Here is a 19242-nt window from a genome sequence, read left to right as displayed (position 1 = left end):
TAGGGAGTAGACCATAAACAGATTTAGATGGCAGCAAAGATAACCATTTTTGGCAGTTTTGTGGAGATGCAAATTTACACTCAGTATGAGATGAGAGCCTAAACACCAACACCCAAAGAAGAGAAAAATAAGTCAGACAGTGTGAGACATTTCATGTTTTGTTCCCTATTGTTATGGATCAACTGACCTCCACAGATCTGCTTGAGGTGGAAGAGAGAAAGGATGATCACTTTCTCATTGTATATCCTCCCTCCAAACATCTCCAAAAGAAGCAAATTTCCCTGAAATTCCTCAGGCCTCAGAACACCTCCAGGCTGAGACTTTATGGGAAGCTTGGTGGTAAAGGCAAAAAAGAATACCCCCTTGGACTGATTTTTTTTTTCTTTTTTTTTTTTTTTTCTTTAAATCCCTAATGTGAATTTTATTAAATTTTTCTCTTTGCTTCCCCTCCTGGGGTAAGTATTTTCCCACTGGAAAATATGGGTTGCTGGCTAGTGGACAACAACCAAGCAGAATGCTGGTCTTGTCAGGGAGAAATGCTCTTCATGCTATGAAAGGGTTGCTGTTAGGAGATAGGGAGAGGGAAAATGTGAGGATATAAAATATAACCAGAGCAGATCACCTTTGCTGAAAGAAGTGTGGGAGATACGCAACAAAAGGTTCCTAAAACCAGACAGAAGAAAAATATCAGGCACTGAAAGCAAAATGGATAGAGTTGGCTACTCTAGTGACAGGACGATTCCTTCGATGATATGTAAAACTAATGGACAATTAATAGTCAGGAAAGATTGTATTTCAGGGTCAGTTTTGATTTTTTTTCCCAAGTTAAAGCAGTGTGTATTTTGCAAATCAGAGAAGAGCAGACAATGGTTTCTTTGGTCCTTGCTCCCTGAGGTGGGGCCAGGATGCAGAAATGGTCTGCATGGGATTTATGGGACTGCAAGGATTTTGATGAAGTCTTTTGAAGATCTTTTGAAGATCTAAGATCTATCTAGTAAATGTGTAAGGACTTCAACACCCCCCTCAACCCCCTCTTTAAATGCTATTTTGTAACTCCATACTTCTGCACAACCTCCTTCCACACAAATTCAGAGGGAAGTGCTGGCACGTGTGCTTGGAATCAGGGCTCTCCGTCTTGTCAGCTACAGGGCTAGGAAGGCAGGATAGGAAGGAGAGGCAGGCAGGACAAGCAGGCAGGAGCAGGCCACTAGAGACTGGAAAGAACAGAGCCATTTGCTACAAAGCTTCAGGGGATGGGAATTGCTGCATATTACTCTGTGTGTGCATGCGTGGAGGGGAGAGAGATCACATCTGCTGAGAAAAGCTTACTGATAATAGCCTACAAAATCTTACCTTTCTAGACATCAAGCAGGGTATCACAGGAAGATGAACCTGTTTATTCCAGACCACTGTTTCCTACTTAATTGTCCAAATTCACACTCCACTTTCACGAAGGAACTCCTTTACAGGTGGGTTATGTGCTGAGTCAGGACCTCATTCCCACAAACCTAGTGTGCCAGATGCATGCTTAAAAGAGCCTGAGGGGTTTCTAATCAGGGAACATAGTGCTCTGATGGGCTGATTGGCCTCCACAAAAAAAACTAACAAAAAAATGAAAAGAAATACCTTACTCAACCCACTCCTACTTCAACGACTTTAATACCTGTTGGAATAATGTAACATGATCCACACAGATAAAATCTCAGCTCCAGAGTTTCGCCCAAACTGGGGAAAATTAAAGTAGGAAGTTCAGGTAAAGATCTGAGCATTTGGATGCCAGCCCTATGACTTCTTACTTCAGTCATAGTGACTGCATGAAAAGCTTGACATGCCTCAGCTTTGTGCCCAAATTTCTCGTCTGAGGCAATTCCGGTTCCAATTCTGGATTCCTTTCAACTTAAACGAGCTGTGATGTCTAAACATACATTTCCTCTTGAGCAACCTCTCTGTATTACATTTATCACATTTCATCCACACAGTTGTGAACCAGAGAGAACAGAAGCCTTTTGCAGTCTCCATAGCTGCTCTATTTCTCAGCTTTTCTTAACAAAACCAATAAAAACACTCTTTTGGCATCAGTAGGTTGAGTGGCATGCATGCCATACATCTGGAAGCAAGCCTGTATTTTTTAACCCATGCATTAAAAATATTCAGTGCCAAAGGGGAAAATAAAGGAGTGTATTCTGTCAGCGCCACTGTTAGACTGGTTTGTTTGTTTGGGAAATGAATAAGCCTTTGACAGTATCTCTGGAAGGAATAGGCCAGTTCGTGCTCCATCCTGACATTCTTTTCTCTCTCCAGTCTTCCCCGCATACCTTACATTCTTCTTGCCCTCCCAACACCACCAGTTCGTGGGCAGGCAAGCACTGAATGGAGTCTGCCCCACAGTCCTGCACCCATCTTGAAGCCACCAGCTTCTGACATCTCACCGAGGCACCAATGTTATCCACACCAGTGCACATAGCAAGGTTTGCAGAGCTCTTACTTGCAAAGTGTGCATAGCAGCTCAGCTACCATTGCTACTGTCTTGCACAAATTCCTTCCAGCACTGCTGAGAACATGAAGTCCCGCAGACCTGCATGCTCTACAACAGCCAGATGGCTGGGGAGCTGCTGTGCTGCATGGACCTGGAAAAGCCATTCTTTTCTATCCTCATCTGCAGTTACTACTCAGCATTGGCTCAGAGATAAATTTACTTCATTTTGATTTCACATCCTTTCTTTTATCCAGAGTGAGATGGGTCCCTCATACTGCTTAATAGTGAATCCACTGTTTCCCCTTCCTATGCTCATTTTCCCCTGAGGTGGTGACCACCTGCTTTTCATAACAAACTAAATTTGAACTAGTATTTATTTTCCTTTTTCCTTTTTTTTTTCTTTTTTTTTAACTGACCAGACTTTTCAGTTTTTATTCACTGAGTCAGGCTGCTGCCTAAGTGATAGCCAGTCCTAGAGTATGTGAAATCCAACTGCCTTCCATGATTTCTCAAGCTAACAAAGGCTGGATTCACTTTCAAAACCTTTTGGGTGGGAGGACACCAGCATGTTTCTTTCTGGCTGGCATTTGAAGCAAACAGAGAGGATAGAGTGAGCTGTATTTATTCCTTTTTTCCTGAAGGAGGGTCACTAAACAGGGCCTTGATGGTTGACTTACAAAGTTAAATGAGCGATTCCTGAAGAAACACTGCATAAAATGCCTTTCCTTAGAATGTGAACAGCTTTTGTGCTTTATTGTGAAAAGAGGTGAGATGCCTGTAAGATTAGTTCATATGTATTAAAGGAAATGTAGAATTACAGAGCAAGAGAAGTGAACTAGTCCTGTAGCTAAAAAGCATCTTAGGTAGAATGGAAAAGGACCATCAATGTAAAAAAGATACTTATATTAACAATTTTTATCCTCACAGTTTGAACCTTGCATTTAAACCTAAGCACTACAGCAATTGCTACCTACCCCTGTCTGTCAGGCCAGACTTCTGTTACTGTTAAATGGAATAGTCCGCTTGCTTGAAAAGATTTCCATCACTGGTCAAAGGAAAACAGAGCAGACTTTGTTTTGGTTTGCTGAAATGCAAAATATTCCCTTCTTTGGGTGAGAATGAAATCTTTTTCTCATTATCTCCTAGTGAGGTGGGGCAGGCGCCTTTCTGTGCAGACAGAGACAGAAGCCTGCCCACGTCAGTGGTGAATTTTTGTTAAGGTTTCTTTCAAGAAACAGCAGTGTTTCAACTTTTTTAACAGATTTGTCCAAGCAAGCAAATTCCACCACTCTGACTGTGTATAAAACTGTTCTATACTGAAGAAATTTTATCCACTGCATGTTGGCTGAACCAGTCCAGGTAGAGTTGTAGCACTGGCAGGACCAAGACTAATTACAATTTCTCTGATCGTAAAGAGCAGTGGCATTGTAACTAAATTAATTTTAACCCTAATCCCCTGGCCAAGTATCACAGCAAGAAGTGATGCAGATTCCACACAATATAATCAAAAGATAGTTAGGGCTTTGTGCCGCGGGGAAAAAAAAGAGATTTCCGTGTTTCCTAAACACAGAGCTCATAGATCCTTCCTGAAAAGACTCTCTCAGCTGTGAGGGAGACACTCTGCTGTGTCTCTCTTTTCTCAGGTTGTGTCATGGGAAAACAGGAACAAGGGATTCTTGTTTGAGTAACCTTTCAGAGCTGGTATCTGTCTCATGTTCTTCTATTGGTTGTCACAGGGTGATAGCTGGCTGATTTGCTTCAATAGGTATTCCCTTCCTAGCCCAGCTGACAGCTCTGTTCCACATTGTGTGCTGAGGGCTGTGGCTGGTGAGCTGCTGACAAGCCGTCCCTTTGGCTGCCTTACCATTTCACCTGCTGCAATCCTCCAGATACCCCCAAAACCCCAACTGGCAATCAGGAGGGCACCAGGAAGACACAGACCAGTGGTGAAGGTAGAAACAATGCAAGCTCACCAGGATGGTGCAGGAGTGTGAGACAAGCAGTAGATTGTCCAAATGAGCAGAGAGTAATATTAATTGCTTTCGGCAAAAGCAAAGAAACAAACAAAAGCCATTGATGCAGGCACAAGACAGAGTCATTTGCTACTCTGCTAGAATTGTAGCAGCATAAAATATGAGGCAGTGAATCAAGCCATTGCTGTGCTGTGAAGCAAAAAGACTCATTACATGAATTACCCTCCTGAGAACTTCAACAGGACCCTGCAGTTACAAATCCTGGCAACACAGCTCAAGTTGCCTCTACAACACAGACTTCAGTAGTGCCAGGACATGGCTTCCTCATAAGCATTCTCCATTGTATAACTGAGCTCATTATCCAAGGCAACCAACTCAAAACTTTCCTAGACTATGCCTGCAATACAGTATTAAATAGTAAAGGCATCACAGTCGACTAGATCATCAAGCAAAGCAAAGTGCCTGCACTAACCACAGACGTGCTTGCCACAGTCCTGACTTCTTACAGTAGAGTGTTAAGGTTACAGGATCATATTTACAAATCTCTCTTTCAAGGTATATCTAATTCCTGACATTTGTGACATTTACGGAGCTCCACCACACTGCTAGCTCTACCAGAAGGGTTGCAATAACAGGGAATATTTCACCCTTAGGGAAATCAAAAACCCCCTCAAAGTGCATAGAAAGCTGAAGTGGGTAAACAGAGCAGGTGGGAGAGAGGAAGGGTGTGTGAATAAACTGAGCAGTGGGGTTTCACTGAGGAGGTGGTGCGCAATGGCAATCTCTTTTTCTCCCTGTAAAATAACAACTCTTGTACCTGCTTCTTCAGAATTGTAAAGTATAGTTATCAGCACCAACAAACTTTGTGTTCTTGTGCCCAAAGTGTTATAATAGTGACATCTAATTGAAAGTTTTTAATATGAGTTATGGAGAGCGATAAAGGCAAAACAATATATAAAGAAGAGAACAACCCAATTAGAATTTTATACACATCTGTTGCCTCACATTAAGATCAGTCAGGGACATTTTACATACATTAAAAGCAATGAAAGCTAAAACAAAAGCAGAAGGCACAGCTTCTCAAATGTCCTTAGGTTTTATAATGTGACTGTAAAGGCATTCTGAAAAAGGAAAAGCACCAGTTACATGAAAAGTATCAGTATTGAAAGGATGACTGGAAACCAGATGCAATCTGCATTTAGATATAGGTGAAGTCAGAAATATGATTCCGCTTTTCTTATTTTTGTCTCTGATACTTATCCAGGTCTTATTAATGTGGTTTTGCAATCTTTAATGCATTTATCTTCATGACTATGGTGCCACATAGAGATTATACAGAGCTTAATCAGGGAACAGGACCTAGATGCTAGTCCAATACCATGCTAATGTTTCAGCCATTGCATCCTCTGTACTTGGGAAGCATTTTCCCCTCCCAGAACAAATTTTTATCCTTGGACAAAAACAAGCAAGAAGAAAATCAAAGGTCAAACCCTACAGTTAAAAAACACTCCAAAGAGATTTGTGCTCTCCTTACAGTAGGATTATGCATAATCACTGGAAGAATTCTGTTCTTAAATACAGTATCTAAGGACACAGAATACAAATAAGCTTTACCCTCTTTAAACTACCCAAATTTATTTTGATGCTGCACTTAAAATAACACTGCCCCAAACCCAGCTCATATATTATCTCTTTCAATGTAACTTCCTGGAAAGATCAGAAGAATCAACAGCAACAACAAAAATGGAAAGAAAACCCAGGAGAAACCCCCCTAAAAGGGGTTACAGCAAGTGAAGCAATGGCACTGCACAGGGAGACAGTGGCACACTCTGAACTGCAGAAAGCAGCTCACTTATCCCACCAAGACACCTTTTGTACTGATGGGGACTCATACCAATGAGCTATTGGGGTATATGCAGTCAAGAAGATGATACAGAAAAAATACATTTTTGCAGTCATTTAGTAAATTTGTATAGACAACCACATATTTTATGCTGGAACTAGAGAATGGATGATATTACAGATTAGAAGTATGACATTCTTTAGAAGCCAGGAAGCCATTTTAGCAATAGGATCCCTCTCTAGAGAATTAGTCACGTGGGAATTTAAGGATATCACTGTATGATGGAATGAAGTTATGCTTGTAATCTGGTAGTACAAGATTATACTTTGCTGTTTTTCCTTAGGCCACTAGAAATAGTCTTGAGTCCATCTGTGACCTAGAAATGTTGGGTAAAATCCAACTCGGACAAAAAGAATTTATTTCCTGTTCATCTAACAAACTGGAGTATGCCCCATACACAAAGATTCCCATTATGTGCACCATATTAATCATGCCTGATTAAGGAGTCTGACTTAAAAAGGATGGAGGATCATCACACATTTGTTTTCCCCGCTCTTTCCTGCCCCCAGGATATCAGTGTTAATGATTACACTCTCCCAAATAATCCCTATTTGCCATAGCCACTCTTTATAATGGACATCTCTAGGTCATTAAAGTCATCTTGGTCTGTGGTGCCTAACCACTGTTTAAACACCAGGTTTTCCTAGGCAAAGTGAGCACTTAGCATCTTGATTTGAGAAGCAGATTAGATTCTGGGGACAAATGAGAACAAAAATCAATTGCAAAGACAACAAAGCAGCACGAAGCACTCAACCCCTCCAAAAGAGGCGCAAGAAAAAGGTGACTATGGAAGGGATGGATGGAAAAGGTCTAGCACCCTGCGGGTTTGGCAGCACACAGGGACCTCCGAACAGCCCTGCAGGTCTCAGGCTACGAGGGGCAGCTTTGGGGCCGCCTTCGCCGGAAGGCTGGGTGCTTTGAACCCTGTCAAGCTCAGGGCCCCCAGCACAGCAGGCAGCAGCCGGGGCGGGACGGGACAGACAGAAGCCCCTTTGTTCCGAGCGTCCGTTTCACGCAGCGAACTCGAGGTGAGCGGCCCCGAAGCGGCACAGCCAGCGCCGCTGGGCCACGGAAGCAAGGCCACAGCCCTCGCTCCCTGCACGGCTATCTATCGCGATACACGCCGCCGCGACAGCGGCCCCCAGGCGGCGCGACGGGCAGGGCGGCCCGGGACGTGGCCGGGGAGGGCCCACCGTGTCCAGAGCGCTGCCAATGGGAGGGCGCTATGCAAATGAGCGGGGTAGCCTGGCGGCGGGGCGAGCGGCGCGGTGCGGAGAGGCGGTGGCGATGCGGCGGGTGGTGGAGTAGCGGGTACGGCACCGGGTCCACAGCACTCTGCAGCCATGAAGTACAAGGTGAGCAGCCGACGGGACAGGGCTGGGCAAGCAGGTTCACGGGCTTGTCAGCGCTCGCTGAGGGGTCGCAGCCCTCACGGCAAAGCGGTTGGCTCGGGGCTCCCCTCAGCACCCCTTTACCTTCAGGGCAGACGGTTACAGCCGATGGCCCCGGGGGTCGGACGACCCCTCTCCTCTCTTTTGCTGATCTATGCAGCCTGCAGGCATAGACCCCCAAGGGAGATGCTGCGGGTGGGAAAGGGGAACCGGGGGCAAGCCGGGAGAGACACCCCCATCCACGGGCGCCCTGGAGTGTTCGCGGTAGGGGGAGAAGGTGAAGCGCTTTCCCCGCTTGCCCCGGCGCTGGCTAACGGGACGAGCCCGGTGGCTAGGGAAGAGGCGGGTGCGTACGTGGTGCCCAGCATCGGTTTGGGACAGGTATCCCCGCGGTGTAACTCTCCCGTTTTCCAGCCCTCTGTGAGCGTCTCGTTATCGCAGCGCAGCTTCTCGGGGCGGGCTGTTGCATGAGTTACAAGCAAGGAGAGAAAGTACAACTGTGTATTTAAAATAATGGTTAGCCTATCCCCCTTTCCCCTGTGAAATAAGTGGGTTTAGATTAAGCTTTTACCAGAGTTGGTTTTGTTTTTCAGAAGTCACAAATTTAGAGGCTTTCGTCCTAATATTACTCTACTTAAAACCATCTGGGCAAGGTACTGAATTGCCCACAGGGCATTAGATTACTGTACAGACATACCATAATCTTGTGTGCTTGGAAAAAAGGGGGAAGGAAGGGAAAACTTTCCTTCCTCTGCCAAAAATAACTTCAGCATCAGTAAAAGAAGTGATTTGGAAATGTCACACATTATATGCTTACTCGGAGACTAACTTGATTTGGAAGTAAAATGCAGTATAGAAGAGCCCTGATGCTATAACTTTACAACACTGGGTAGAATGAGATGTGCAAGTGATACCTAAGCAAATATACACAGATTTTCTTGCTTTTCCATATATCTCCGAGCTCAGCCCAAGCTTTCAGGATGTCTCATACCCAAACTTTGGGAAAAGTCAGAGAGAAGTCTTCAAAGCTGCTACTAGTTTCTCTTTCTCATGGTAGTTAAGAATAACCAGGAAAAATAAACAATGTAAGATAGAGATAGAAAAAGATACATGACTTGAGAGAATTTTTATCTGAATTTGAGGGGGGGAGGGGGAGGTTGGTTTGTTTGTTTTGGGGGGGTTGTTGGTTGTTTTTTTTTTTTAATATGTTCTCAGGAAGCTGTCTGAAGTCTGTGATAGCATTTATCTCCCATCCCTTTTTACTCTATCTCACATCAGTTCAGGTAGACTTTATACCTCCTTAGAGAAGCTGCGAATCTTACCCAGAAATGTCAGGCACTTGGGATCGGAAGAGCAGTGTCACAGTGGCAAAATAATGGTCCTGCATAGTTATACAGCTCCCAGACTTCTTGGTAACCATTTACCCTTCCTCTGCTGCAAGGAGACCATGCCTCACACATAGCCCAGTGGCACTGCAAGAATAGGGACTGATAAAGTGGCTCAAAAGGGGGAAGTCTTCCCTGCTTTTAATGTTTCCTTTGCGCTGTCTGGTTGGAATAAGCATTTTTGTTTGGGTTTGTGATTACGTAATTCTGGGCAGAAAAAGCTAGACAAAGAAAGAACAAGCCATTAAAAAAAAAAGATTGAAGGGTTTGGCCTCAAAAGCCTTCTTGTCAGACTCGAGTGTTTACTTTCCCTGGGAAATGTGAAGTAGTTTCTTACACTACTTAACTAGGACAAAGATCCTTAGAGCTGCTTCTTATCCCTGAAGCAACACGTAAAGAAAATACCTGCTCATTCAGTCTTTTTTTCTTTTTTTTTCTGTATTTTCTTTCTTTTATGTTTCTATAGAAAAACAAAAGTCCTATAGATTTTATTGTATATAGAAGATAAAGGAACAGAATGTGCTCATGGCCTGCCTGGGGACATACCATCACTCCAGAGGTGGCTTAGCTTCCAGGTGCAGAGTTGGGTCTGTTTAACTGCTTCTGGTGTTATATTGGGGCCTGTCATTCTTTACTTCCATTTTGATAGTCCATGAAATAAGGCCTCATTTAATGAAATGGTTGAGATGCTTATCATAGTTTAATCAGAGTATTAACAGTTGGACAGAACATGAACTGACTCGCATGAGACCCTGAGTACATCTCTCCATCATTCACGGCTTCATTTTCAGTGTGACTAAACCAACTCATTTCTGGCCTAGGTAACCTTTCCATTACTCAGTCTACCCTTTTTTCACTCTTCTTTTCACTTCACTTAAGCTTCTTTTATTGACCATCCCACTCTTCAAAAATTCTTCCATTATGCTACTCAAATCTGAATCCTCTGAAAGCCACTGGGAAAATCCCTGTGGATTTAAGCAAGTTTGGAATTTTGCCTTATGTATGTCCCTACACTTCTGTGTCTCTTTTGCACACTGTGTGGATTTCAATGAGGCTATGACTGTTCAAAGCAAAAGCAAATTTGAGGCTTACAGATGTTACCATGTTAGGTCCTATTCTACCACTCATGTTCTGGTTAAATAATGGAGAACACAAAAGTTATTCTGAGTGAGCAATGGAAAGATGTGAAATGTTAAGCATAACAAATACTCGCATGTCAGTTGTGAGCTTTTGTCCTATTTGTCTATAAGCGACTTTCAGAAACTAATTCCTGTCGGGTGCAGATGTATTATGGCAATGCCCCAATTCCTCATTTGCTGAACTTGGCATCCTTCTGTGCTAACTCTTCATGAGCCCCCATCCCATCAAGTTCTCACAGGATGCTATTCCAGTATTTGGTACTCCAGAACATAGGATAAACCCTTTCTGAACTCTAACCCAGACTGTGACTCCAAGGATGAAGCAGTTACAGCTGAAATGTACTATGTAGGATCAGAAATACCAGAAATTACTATGATCAGAGAAGAACATGATGGGAGAGGATAATCTAGCCAGCAATTCCAATGCCTTTATCTCAGGCAATAAAAGTGTGACAGATGCAAAAGGGAGAAGGCATTAATCATAATAAGGCTTCTGTAGCTTGTTGGCTGTTCACAAGCAAGACAAAAAGAGAGGGGGAAGGAGAAAGAGGGGCTTATCTGTTTACCAAAAGATCCAAACAGTGAAAGAAGAGAGGAAGAAAAAAGCCCCTACATTCCTTACCTCATTTAAGCCAGAAGGAATGACGTAGATGTAAAGTATGAGGTCTTGATTATCTATTTTTAGATAATTTGTTGGGCAAGGAAGAAACCTAAATAGGGTTTGAAATGCCTGCCATTTGTGCACAGTCCTGTAATATATAGACTTGATTACAATGTCTGCATGCCAAGACAAACAAAATAGTGTCCCTGGGAAGAAATACTATATTCCCAACCAGGAATGCTTGTGAAAAGCCGCTTGTAACCCTGGCAATGAAAGACTTTGAGTGTCGGGCTATGTAAAGGGAAAAGAACTGCCTGTACTTTACTAACCAGATCCTCTCTGTTTTCCTTTTCTTGGGTTGTTTTTTTTCTTTGGTATCTCAGTAGTCACAGGGTGGCAATCAAACCCAGAAGTAAATAGGAACTGTAAAACCGTGTAAAAGGTAGTACTACAGGAACAAACTAACAAAGGGAAAAACTGTCCACGTTTGTGCCATGCTTGTTACCATCGTGAATTTGCAATGGAAGTTCCGTGATTTTTTTCTCCCCTCTGTGGCTGTACGGAGGAAGGTGGCAGAAGTCCAGCATTGTCAGGTCTAAATCAGTAGCAGCACTAGTGAGATGTAGCAACATGACTGGCTCCTCCCCAAAGCTTGGATTTTCAGATTCCCGCTCTTCACTGCTGTGTGCCTCTCCCATCCCACCCCCTGTAGTGCTGCCCATAAGCCTCCAATTTTGGGTACTTCCAGTAGAAGTAACTGACTCAATACTTCAGGGTGTTTGAGAATCTCATGATAGAGTTGCTTTCCCATAGACTTGGTAGGATAGCAAGGTGTTGTTAATTCTGTTTGAGAGACAGAGGTGCTGAGACTTAGGGATGTTACAGGATTTGTTTCAGAGGAAGAAGAGGAACCATTACAAAGCATTACAACTAACAGCATGCAGGTTTTTGCAGGATTTCAGAACTTCTGTGTTTTTATGCAAACAGCTGCTCCTGAGTAATGTAGCTGTAAATCTATTTCATTAAGAAACTGGTAGCCTTAATCTGCCTCTGTCCAGGAGTTCCTAGTACACAGTGTGGAAGCAGAACTGCTAGATGAACAGTCTTCTTTATATTTTTGATAGTTCCAATTCAGTTTGACCCTAGATAATAGAAGAGACTTTGGAGACTAACCTGAGGGCTCTACTCATGCTTTCAAGATCCTGCTAGAGGTTGCAGTGACACTAGACTATTACTTAGCCTCGAGATACTTTGACCCAACAGTGCCATACTATCAAAAGACCTGATCAGAGGAGGATCTACCAGATCAGAGAGCAGGAGAACTCCCTAATAGTAAGACTTTATGGAAGCATGTTCTGCAAAGGAAAAATGAAAGTACAATTTAGGAGAGTTATGCAGCTTTCTAAGGCAGTAACTACTGTTTTGCAGAACACAGCCTAGATTTTGGGAAGTCTCTTGAAGTGTTACCGTGAACTCATTAAGTGTTAGACCACAATTCTTAAGACTGCACAAACTCACCTTTGGAATCCTGTGATTTCAAGCATAGCAGCAAGTGGGGTTAGAAAAAATCATACTTGCACTGATATCACTGAACATTGAACTCATACGTGTGGTGGCTCAGGGGAAGTTTATATTATTGACCTGCCTTTGCTCCATTACAAACACCAGAGCCATTGCAGCAAGGCCAGGTGTGTCTAGTGACCCAAGTAAAAGTTTGAATGAGGTAATTCTCCTGAGTTGCACACACCTCCTACTAGAAGCACCACTACTAGAATGGGTGTGCCCACTGGCTGCCTCGTCCAACTTTAGAAGTTGTAGGAGACAAGAAGCCTGTTAGTCTTCTTGCAAAGAGCAAGAATGTAGGCCTCTGTCCACATTCACTGTAATCATCAGCCAACCACAAGGTCTTGCTCTTTCACAAAAGTACAGGAGATGAGGATGTTCTCTCAGTATCTGGAAATAGCAAACAGCCTTGTGTCTCTGTGCGTACAAAAAGTAGAAAACCATGACTGGAGCATGGTTCCATGATGAGGGCTTCCTTCTCATCATATTGCTGTTATCAAAGATGTTAAGGGCATGGGAATGACTTCTGCATGCAACAGAGGTCACTTTGGGGCCTAGGTAAAGTCATTTTTGTGTTGCTATTTTATTTGGACTAGCTTATCACAGACATTTAAGTACTTAGATCCCATTCATACCAACAGGAATTAGGAACCTGCCCATCTTCAAGATCTGAAGTTTAATTTCATTTTTAAAGCAACATAAGTACTTAAAAAGAGCATGAACAGGTATATGCCTTAGCTGCAATGATTGTGGAGAACCCTTATCTTCTACTCTGTTTCTGGCTGCACTTTATTAGATAGAGACACGTATCTGAACTTCAAGACATTATAAAGTCCACATACTTCTGTAGGAGCCCACATTCATTGACATTTGGAATTGTAAATGTGCAAGTCAGTTTCCAAGCAGTTTCCAAGATGCTTTTTTACATAGTGTGTGCTCCCTGAGCATCCATAACAACAGTGGACATTAACCTCTTACAACAGTGCTCTGACCCTGGAAGGATGCTTTATGCTAGGTCTTCTGTAGTATTGATCAGATAGTCCTCCAGGACTGTACTAAAGAAGAATGTTTATGGCATGTATTCAGCAGTATTAAGTGAGGCTGCTGCTGAGTAAAGCTGCAGCTCTCAGTGTCAGTGAAGCTGGGTCACTTTATAGCATCTAAGAACACAGCCCTGGAATATTGCTGCCTGTTTATCACAGGCTGCTCTTGGCAGGTGTTCTTTTTCTTTTGCGTTTTGGTCTAGACATTACAGTAGTGGAAACTGTCTTAATTTTAAAGAGATCGTTTTTCCACAGCAGATTTGGACTGGTTTGCGTTTGACAAGAAACAGGACTGCTAAAGCTATAGCTTGCAGTGGTAGAAACACAAGCCCATAGCACAACAAAAGTTGTATATTTTTCTCTCTGTAGGAATGAGGCCCATTCTCACCTTTCTGGTTTTGGTGCTTGTTTTAAAAGTACTTCATTCACAGTCAGAGTGGATTAGCCTGCCCGGAAAAGGAAGGGTAGTAAGCATAGTTTTACACTACAGGAATGCAGTCAGTGCATGAGAAGCTCTTAAGCAGGCCCCATTCACAACAAGGTTGAAATTATTAGCAGTAGCAGTACTCTGGACCATTTGGTGATGACAAATCTTAGAAAATGCTGGAGGATCCTGAGAGTAAGCCTTAGTTTCTGCAATGAATGTCCTGCTTAGTTGAGGTCAGTGGGAGGAAAATACAGGCCATGAAAATTCAAGTATTCTCTGTCAAAGGAATGAATTTCTTTGTCCAAAGAGTTAAGTACAAAACGACTGGAAGTATATGCTGTTTGACATACAGCTTCCAGTCGGTAGGGTCATGAGTGTCCTTGTCCTATGGACTTTACAGGCAGTTAAAGTGCTTGGGGTAATAAACCAAGTTTTACTGTCATAAAAAAACTAGTTTACAAGCAGTTAGGGTTTTTTTCTCTCTCTCCCTGATTATACTGCTTTATCTTGTTTGCAGCCCAGGAACTGCACAAACCAGTCTCACATGATCAAAAATACAGTTAATGTTGTATTTCAATCTGAGAGTAAGCATAGTAACTTGAACTGTTTGAAATGCACCCATACACTGTCCCTCTCCTTTCTCCAGGGGTATGCTTCCCTGGAAAATGTCAGCTTGTCAAAATCAAGCTGTCCTGGGAGGCTTGTTGGCTTTTGGCCACTGCATTGTGGTATGGAGAAGACCCTCACCATGCCTGGCAAACCCTCATCTGCTGGTCAGGCCTGGCTCCCCTGGAAGTGTGTCTGATTCTGCCTGTCCACCCCACCAGCCTGCTGAGGGCTAGCCCAGAGCTGGAAACATGAGTTCCCAAGCTTGAGGGGGTTTTCAGTATCTGGATTCTCAGGGCATCCCAAGTTGCAGCTGCTGTGTAGTATCCCAGATGGTGACACTAAAGTGAAAGAGAAGGGTGGCTTTCCCTTCTATGGAGAGCTTTGGAGAGAGTGGGGAAGAAGAGCATGTCTCAATTCAGCTAAATTCTAGATTAAGAAAAAAAAGGGGGGGTGGGGAGGAGAAAAAAAAATTGTGTTTCCCAAAGTTAAAAACATGAAACAAAGAAGTTGGTGACAGTACTGGTGTCCTAAGTCTGCACAGCCACTGCTTCTTGACAGTTGAGCTGGGATTGTTTTCCCAGAGCTGCACAGAGAAGGGTTAAGCTTAGGAAGGATTTTTTTATTTTAAGGAAACTTTGTCTGGGAGAAGGCTGCTCGCAAATGCCAGAAAATGGAAAACTGAGAACTCGAAACACACGTTTCAGGATTCTTTCTTTCCATCTCTTTTCTTTTTTTCCCTTCTGCTCTACTCCTTCAATTCTTAAGCATTTAACATCCGATCTCCTTTCATTAAGTTTTTAATTGCTTGCCTGAGGGAAAGAGGTTGGGTTTTCCATCTGCTTTTTGATTTTGATGTACTGTGGTTTAATCATAGTGAGATCATATTTACTCTAAGGCTATTGTTTGCATGCTTTATTTTTTCCTTCCCCCCTTGCCCCCCCCCGCTGATGTCACAGGAGGCACACAGCTCTCAGGCAGATTTGAAAAGGCCTTTTAGAGTCATGGAACTAGATTACACCCTTCCTTGGGTGGGGGAAAAGGAAACTGATTATGAGGGTAAAACGTATACAGAAAACTTTGTGAGTTAGGTGCCGTGGAATTTCCCAAAATATGAATAGGTCTTGAAGGTAAGTTGGGGGATGTGATCTGCATTCTCAGAGAGAGCGAAGAAAATGGTATTGCAGCACTCCTGAAAAACACTAGGAACTCAGAGGGCTGGGGAATAAGATCAGGACATATCATCAGTGGATCACTGCTCTGCTTCACTGTAAAAGAGACTGTCACAAACTGTAACTGGTCTTCTATAATAGCTCCAAAACAGGGTGGGTGGTCTGACTACAAGCAGAAGAGTGTATTCATCTCAGGGGTGTTCCCCAGGGCTGAGCAAAACAGCATTACCTCAGATATGCTCTTTGCTAGCATAGCTATGACCTGTTGTGTCTCACTGCATAGACTGCAAACAGAAGGTTGCTATGTAGTAAAAGGGAGTTGCCACTTCTCTTAAGCTCCCCCTACACGCTCACTGAGCACCTCAGAGGTTTGGTGTTATTTGAATGGTGTTTGTGATACGTTATATCCATCCTTCACTGCCTCAGAAACAGAAGGGGTAAATCAATTCCTTATTTTTACATCTCACCTCAAATTATATTTCTGCAATTACCTTTGTAATGTCCAGGAAAGCAGAGCAGCACCATGACACTTCAGATCCCCTCTAAAATCAAGCAACACCAGCCAAGCAAAAATCTGAAACTCAGTCAAGAGGTGAAAGAATGTCATCCAAACAGGCAAACAAAGCCTGCCTTGCTGTCCTTAGAGCAAATGTAGAGTTATCATTTTGTTGCACTTAATAGATACAGCACCAGAAAACTTTCTTTTCAACTCAATTTGTCCAGTTTGACATGTCAGGCACAGCAATAAGCTGATGCACTCAGTACAGAAGAATGAAGTATTTTATTCACACAGGCCAAAGCTTCAGTTAGGATCTCTTGCTCTAACCTTCATTTTCACAGTTTTCCATTTCTGTTTCCACCCCCTCTACCCTCCTAATTCCTTCTTTTGGATTCATGCATTTGGATTCCCTTCCAAGTTTCAGTTCACTGCAGTGCCTCAGTTTTGCAAAGTACTTTGCCAACTGCATACAAAGAAAGAAAAACAACAAACCAAACAGATACGCAAATATCTGGCATTTGCTTAAAATGAACAGCTATGCTGAAACAAAAAAAGCTCACAGACCAGAAAGCCTTCAGTCTTTCACATGTTTATGTTCCATTCTAATGTCAGTCTCACGTGAACTGATGGACCACACCAGCATCTTGATCAGTAGTGTTAAGTGCCTGGGCTTTTGCTGCCTGCCTGCCACCCCTGCTGGGTAGAGTATTGTGTCTGCAAAAAACTGGCAGTGAATATATCCAGAGCATGGCATGCCTACTTTTGGCTTATCCCCTCTCTGAGGCCAGACAGAGGGGCTGGGACAGCTCAGTGGAACACTGAAATAAGACACTTGCCTTTCTGCCCTGCAGACCTAAGGTTTTCCTCATCACAGCCTCCAGACAGCTTGGCATACTTTAGCATGACTGACAGCCTCTGTTCCAGGGCCAGCGTGCTAGGATACTTCAGGTGGATGGAGACCTGTTCTCCTCAGGGCTCTGATCAGGCTGTTACATCATAGCTCTCTCATTAGCTGTGAAGTGAACTTTCCAAATCCATGTATGGAAAAATGCCTTAATATCTGTCCAGTAGGGCTTGTAATTATTTGTGCTAGCAACACTTGATCAGAAAAGTATCTGCACTGAAACAAAATTTGGGGTTTCTTGGTGGAAGCAAGAGAGTGCCTGAGAAGTGGAACTGTGGACTTTGCCTTTAAGTGTGAACTGAAATGTTATTATGCTGAGCATTTCCAACCAAGCTTGCTCATTAGCCGTGAGCCAAAGAAGCACAGTTCCCAGAGCCAGCAGTCAGACCTACTGTCTCAACTAGATACTAAGGGCCTTTCAGAGTCATCCTGCTGAGGTTGTGGTAACTGCAACACCCTGGTAGTGCAGCAGACTCTCTCTTATGTGCTGTGGTAGCACTTCCTGCCTCAACTACATAGCTATCAGCTTCAGATAAAGTGACAGTGAAAAACAGAAAATGAGATGGGAGCTAAATCACCTGTTAAATCATCCAATGACTCTTGCACTGAAGCCCTTCTGTCAAAAGGCCAAACAGAGCACAATCTTCCCTCTCTCTTACCAGTACTGCTTGTAGTCAAACTGCTTCTCTCACAATAAAACTCACTCTTCACTGGGTTTTCAGATTGGTTCTTCAGTCACACAGGCAAATCATTACTATTAAGGCCTACTGTAACCATAAAAGGGTATTTAAATGCTTAAGCTTACTTTGGAATGGCAGTGAATAATTTTTAAAGAAACCTAAAAGACAGGGGAATCTGTATTAAAAATCTGTGATGGATAAACCAAAATGAAGCTACTGGTTTGTGTGCAGACACTCCTTTGGGGTGTCTCTCCCCACCTTTCCTTCCTTTGTGCCTCTCTTCCTTCCTTGTCCTAAGCTAGCTAAACATAGAAGAGAAACCGTTTGGCATTTTAAGAAACAGTTTATCCAGTAATAGAAAAGAGGTGTCCCACCCTTTTTCAGTTAAGAGCAGAGGTGATTTCCCTGGTTCTATTTGCACATAAACTCTACCCATAGGAAGCAATATTTAAAAACAAAGCAAAGCTGAACAAAACAACATGCCCCACCAGCCAAGCACAGAGTAGGGATCAGTGTTCACAAGCCTTTGCACTCTGAAACATCCTCATATTGCATCTCTGAGGGAAGCAAATGAAATTCTTCTAGTTTATGGTTGGTTGAACCTTTTCCTCAAGCGTTCATTCACTGCAGAGCTGGCTGAGGAGTCGTCAGCAGCCCTGCACCAGGAGCTTGGCATCGCAACACTCAACCCTTAAAGAGCCCATTGTATTAAATCTCATAGTGTGTCATTTATTATTCCTGTGTTTGCTTCCATGACTGTGGGCATCTCACACACTCTTGTTACCAACATCACTGAATGTGTTTAACAGAAAAAGTAGATGTTTCCACCAGTCTGTTTAACTCTTGCCTGTACCCTCTTGTGCCACTCAGCCTCATCAACAAACCGCCTTTTCATTCTCCAGACCACAAACTACAGAATTCTGTCAGTTCTCTTCACTGCAGGAAAGGCCAACCAAAACAGATCAAATTCTTCAAAGTATTTTCATGTGTCCTTATTCAGCTGCAGGCATGCTAACGATCAATTGCAGTAGGCTAAAAAGAGTAGACACCTTTGACTATAATAGACCTCATTTATGCATCTGAATTTGGCCTGTAATTCCTTCAACATCCAATAAGAAAAATAGTTTACAGAGTTCTGGAGGTTGGTTGGTTAATTTGTTGTTTGTGTTAGTTTGTTGTTTTCTCTAATAGTTCTGCAAGTCGAATAGCTGAAAGCTTTCAGGGCAGCATCTTTTGCTCTCAGTCATGTTTTATTAGCACATGCATTCTGGATGCAAAAGAGAATAAAATCTAAAGCATGCAGAGAATATGAATTGCACCTTTCTGGGATTTATCTAATGGACTTGAAACTGGCATTAAAGAAAAATTCAGACAGAAGTTTCAAATCCCACGTTCACTTTACCTACAGGGAGCTTGAAAGCTTTACTGTTGTCTCAACCAGTGTAGAAAGTTGGGACCAAAGGCACTGTAATCTGAATTT

At 43.0% G+C, this 19242-nt stretch overlaps 1 protein-coding gene across 1 annotated transcript in view; it reads left to right on the top strand.

The window, feature by feature from the left end:
* Positions 1-7643: 7643 nt before the first annotated feature.
* NEDD9 (neural precursor cell expressed, developmentally down-regulated 9) overlaps positions 7644-19242 on the top strand; it is a 36989-nt gene continuing 25390 nt past the window's right edge. Inside the window, exon 1 of the mRNA XM_034067293.1 lies at positions 7644-7707. Within this exon, the coding sequence (XP_033923184.1) occupies positions 7696-7707 (12 nt within the window). The 5' untranslated portion in view covers positions 7644-7695. The remainder of the gene's footprint in view (positions 7708-19242) is intronic.

The sequence above is a fragment of the Melopsittacus undulatus genome, chromosome 1 (assembly GCF_012275295.1).
Source record: "Melopsittacus undulatus isolate bMelUnd1 chromosome 1, bMelUnd1.mat.Z, whole genome shotgun sequence".
Classification (NCBI taxonomy): domain Eukaryota; kingdom Metazoa; phylum Chordata; class Aves; order Psittaciformes; family Psittaculidae; genus Melopsittacus; species Melopsittacus undulatus.
The sequence above is the reverse complement of the archived record's forward strand: the minus strand, read 5'-3'. Positions and strand labels throughout refer to the sequence as shown.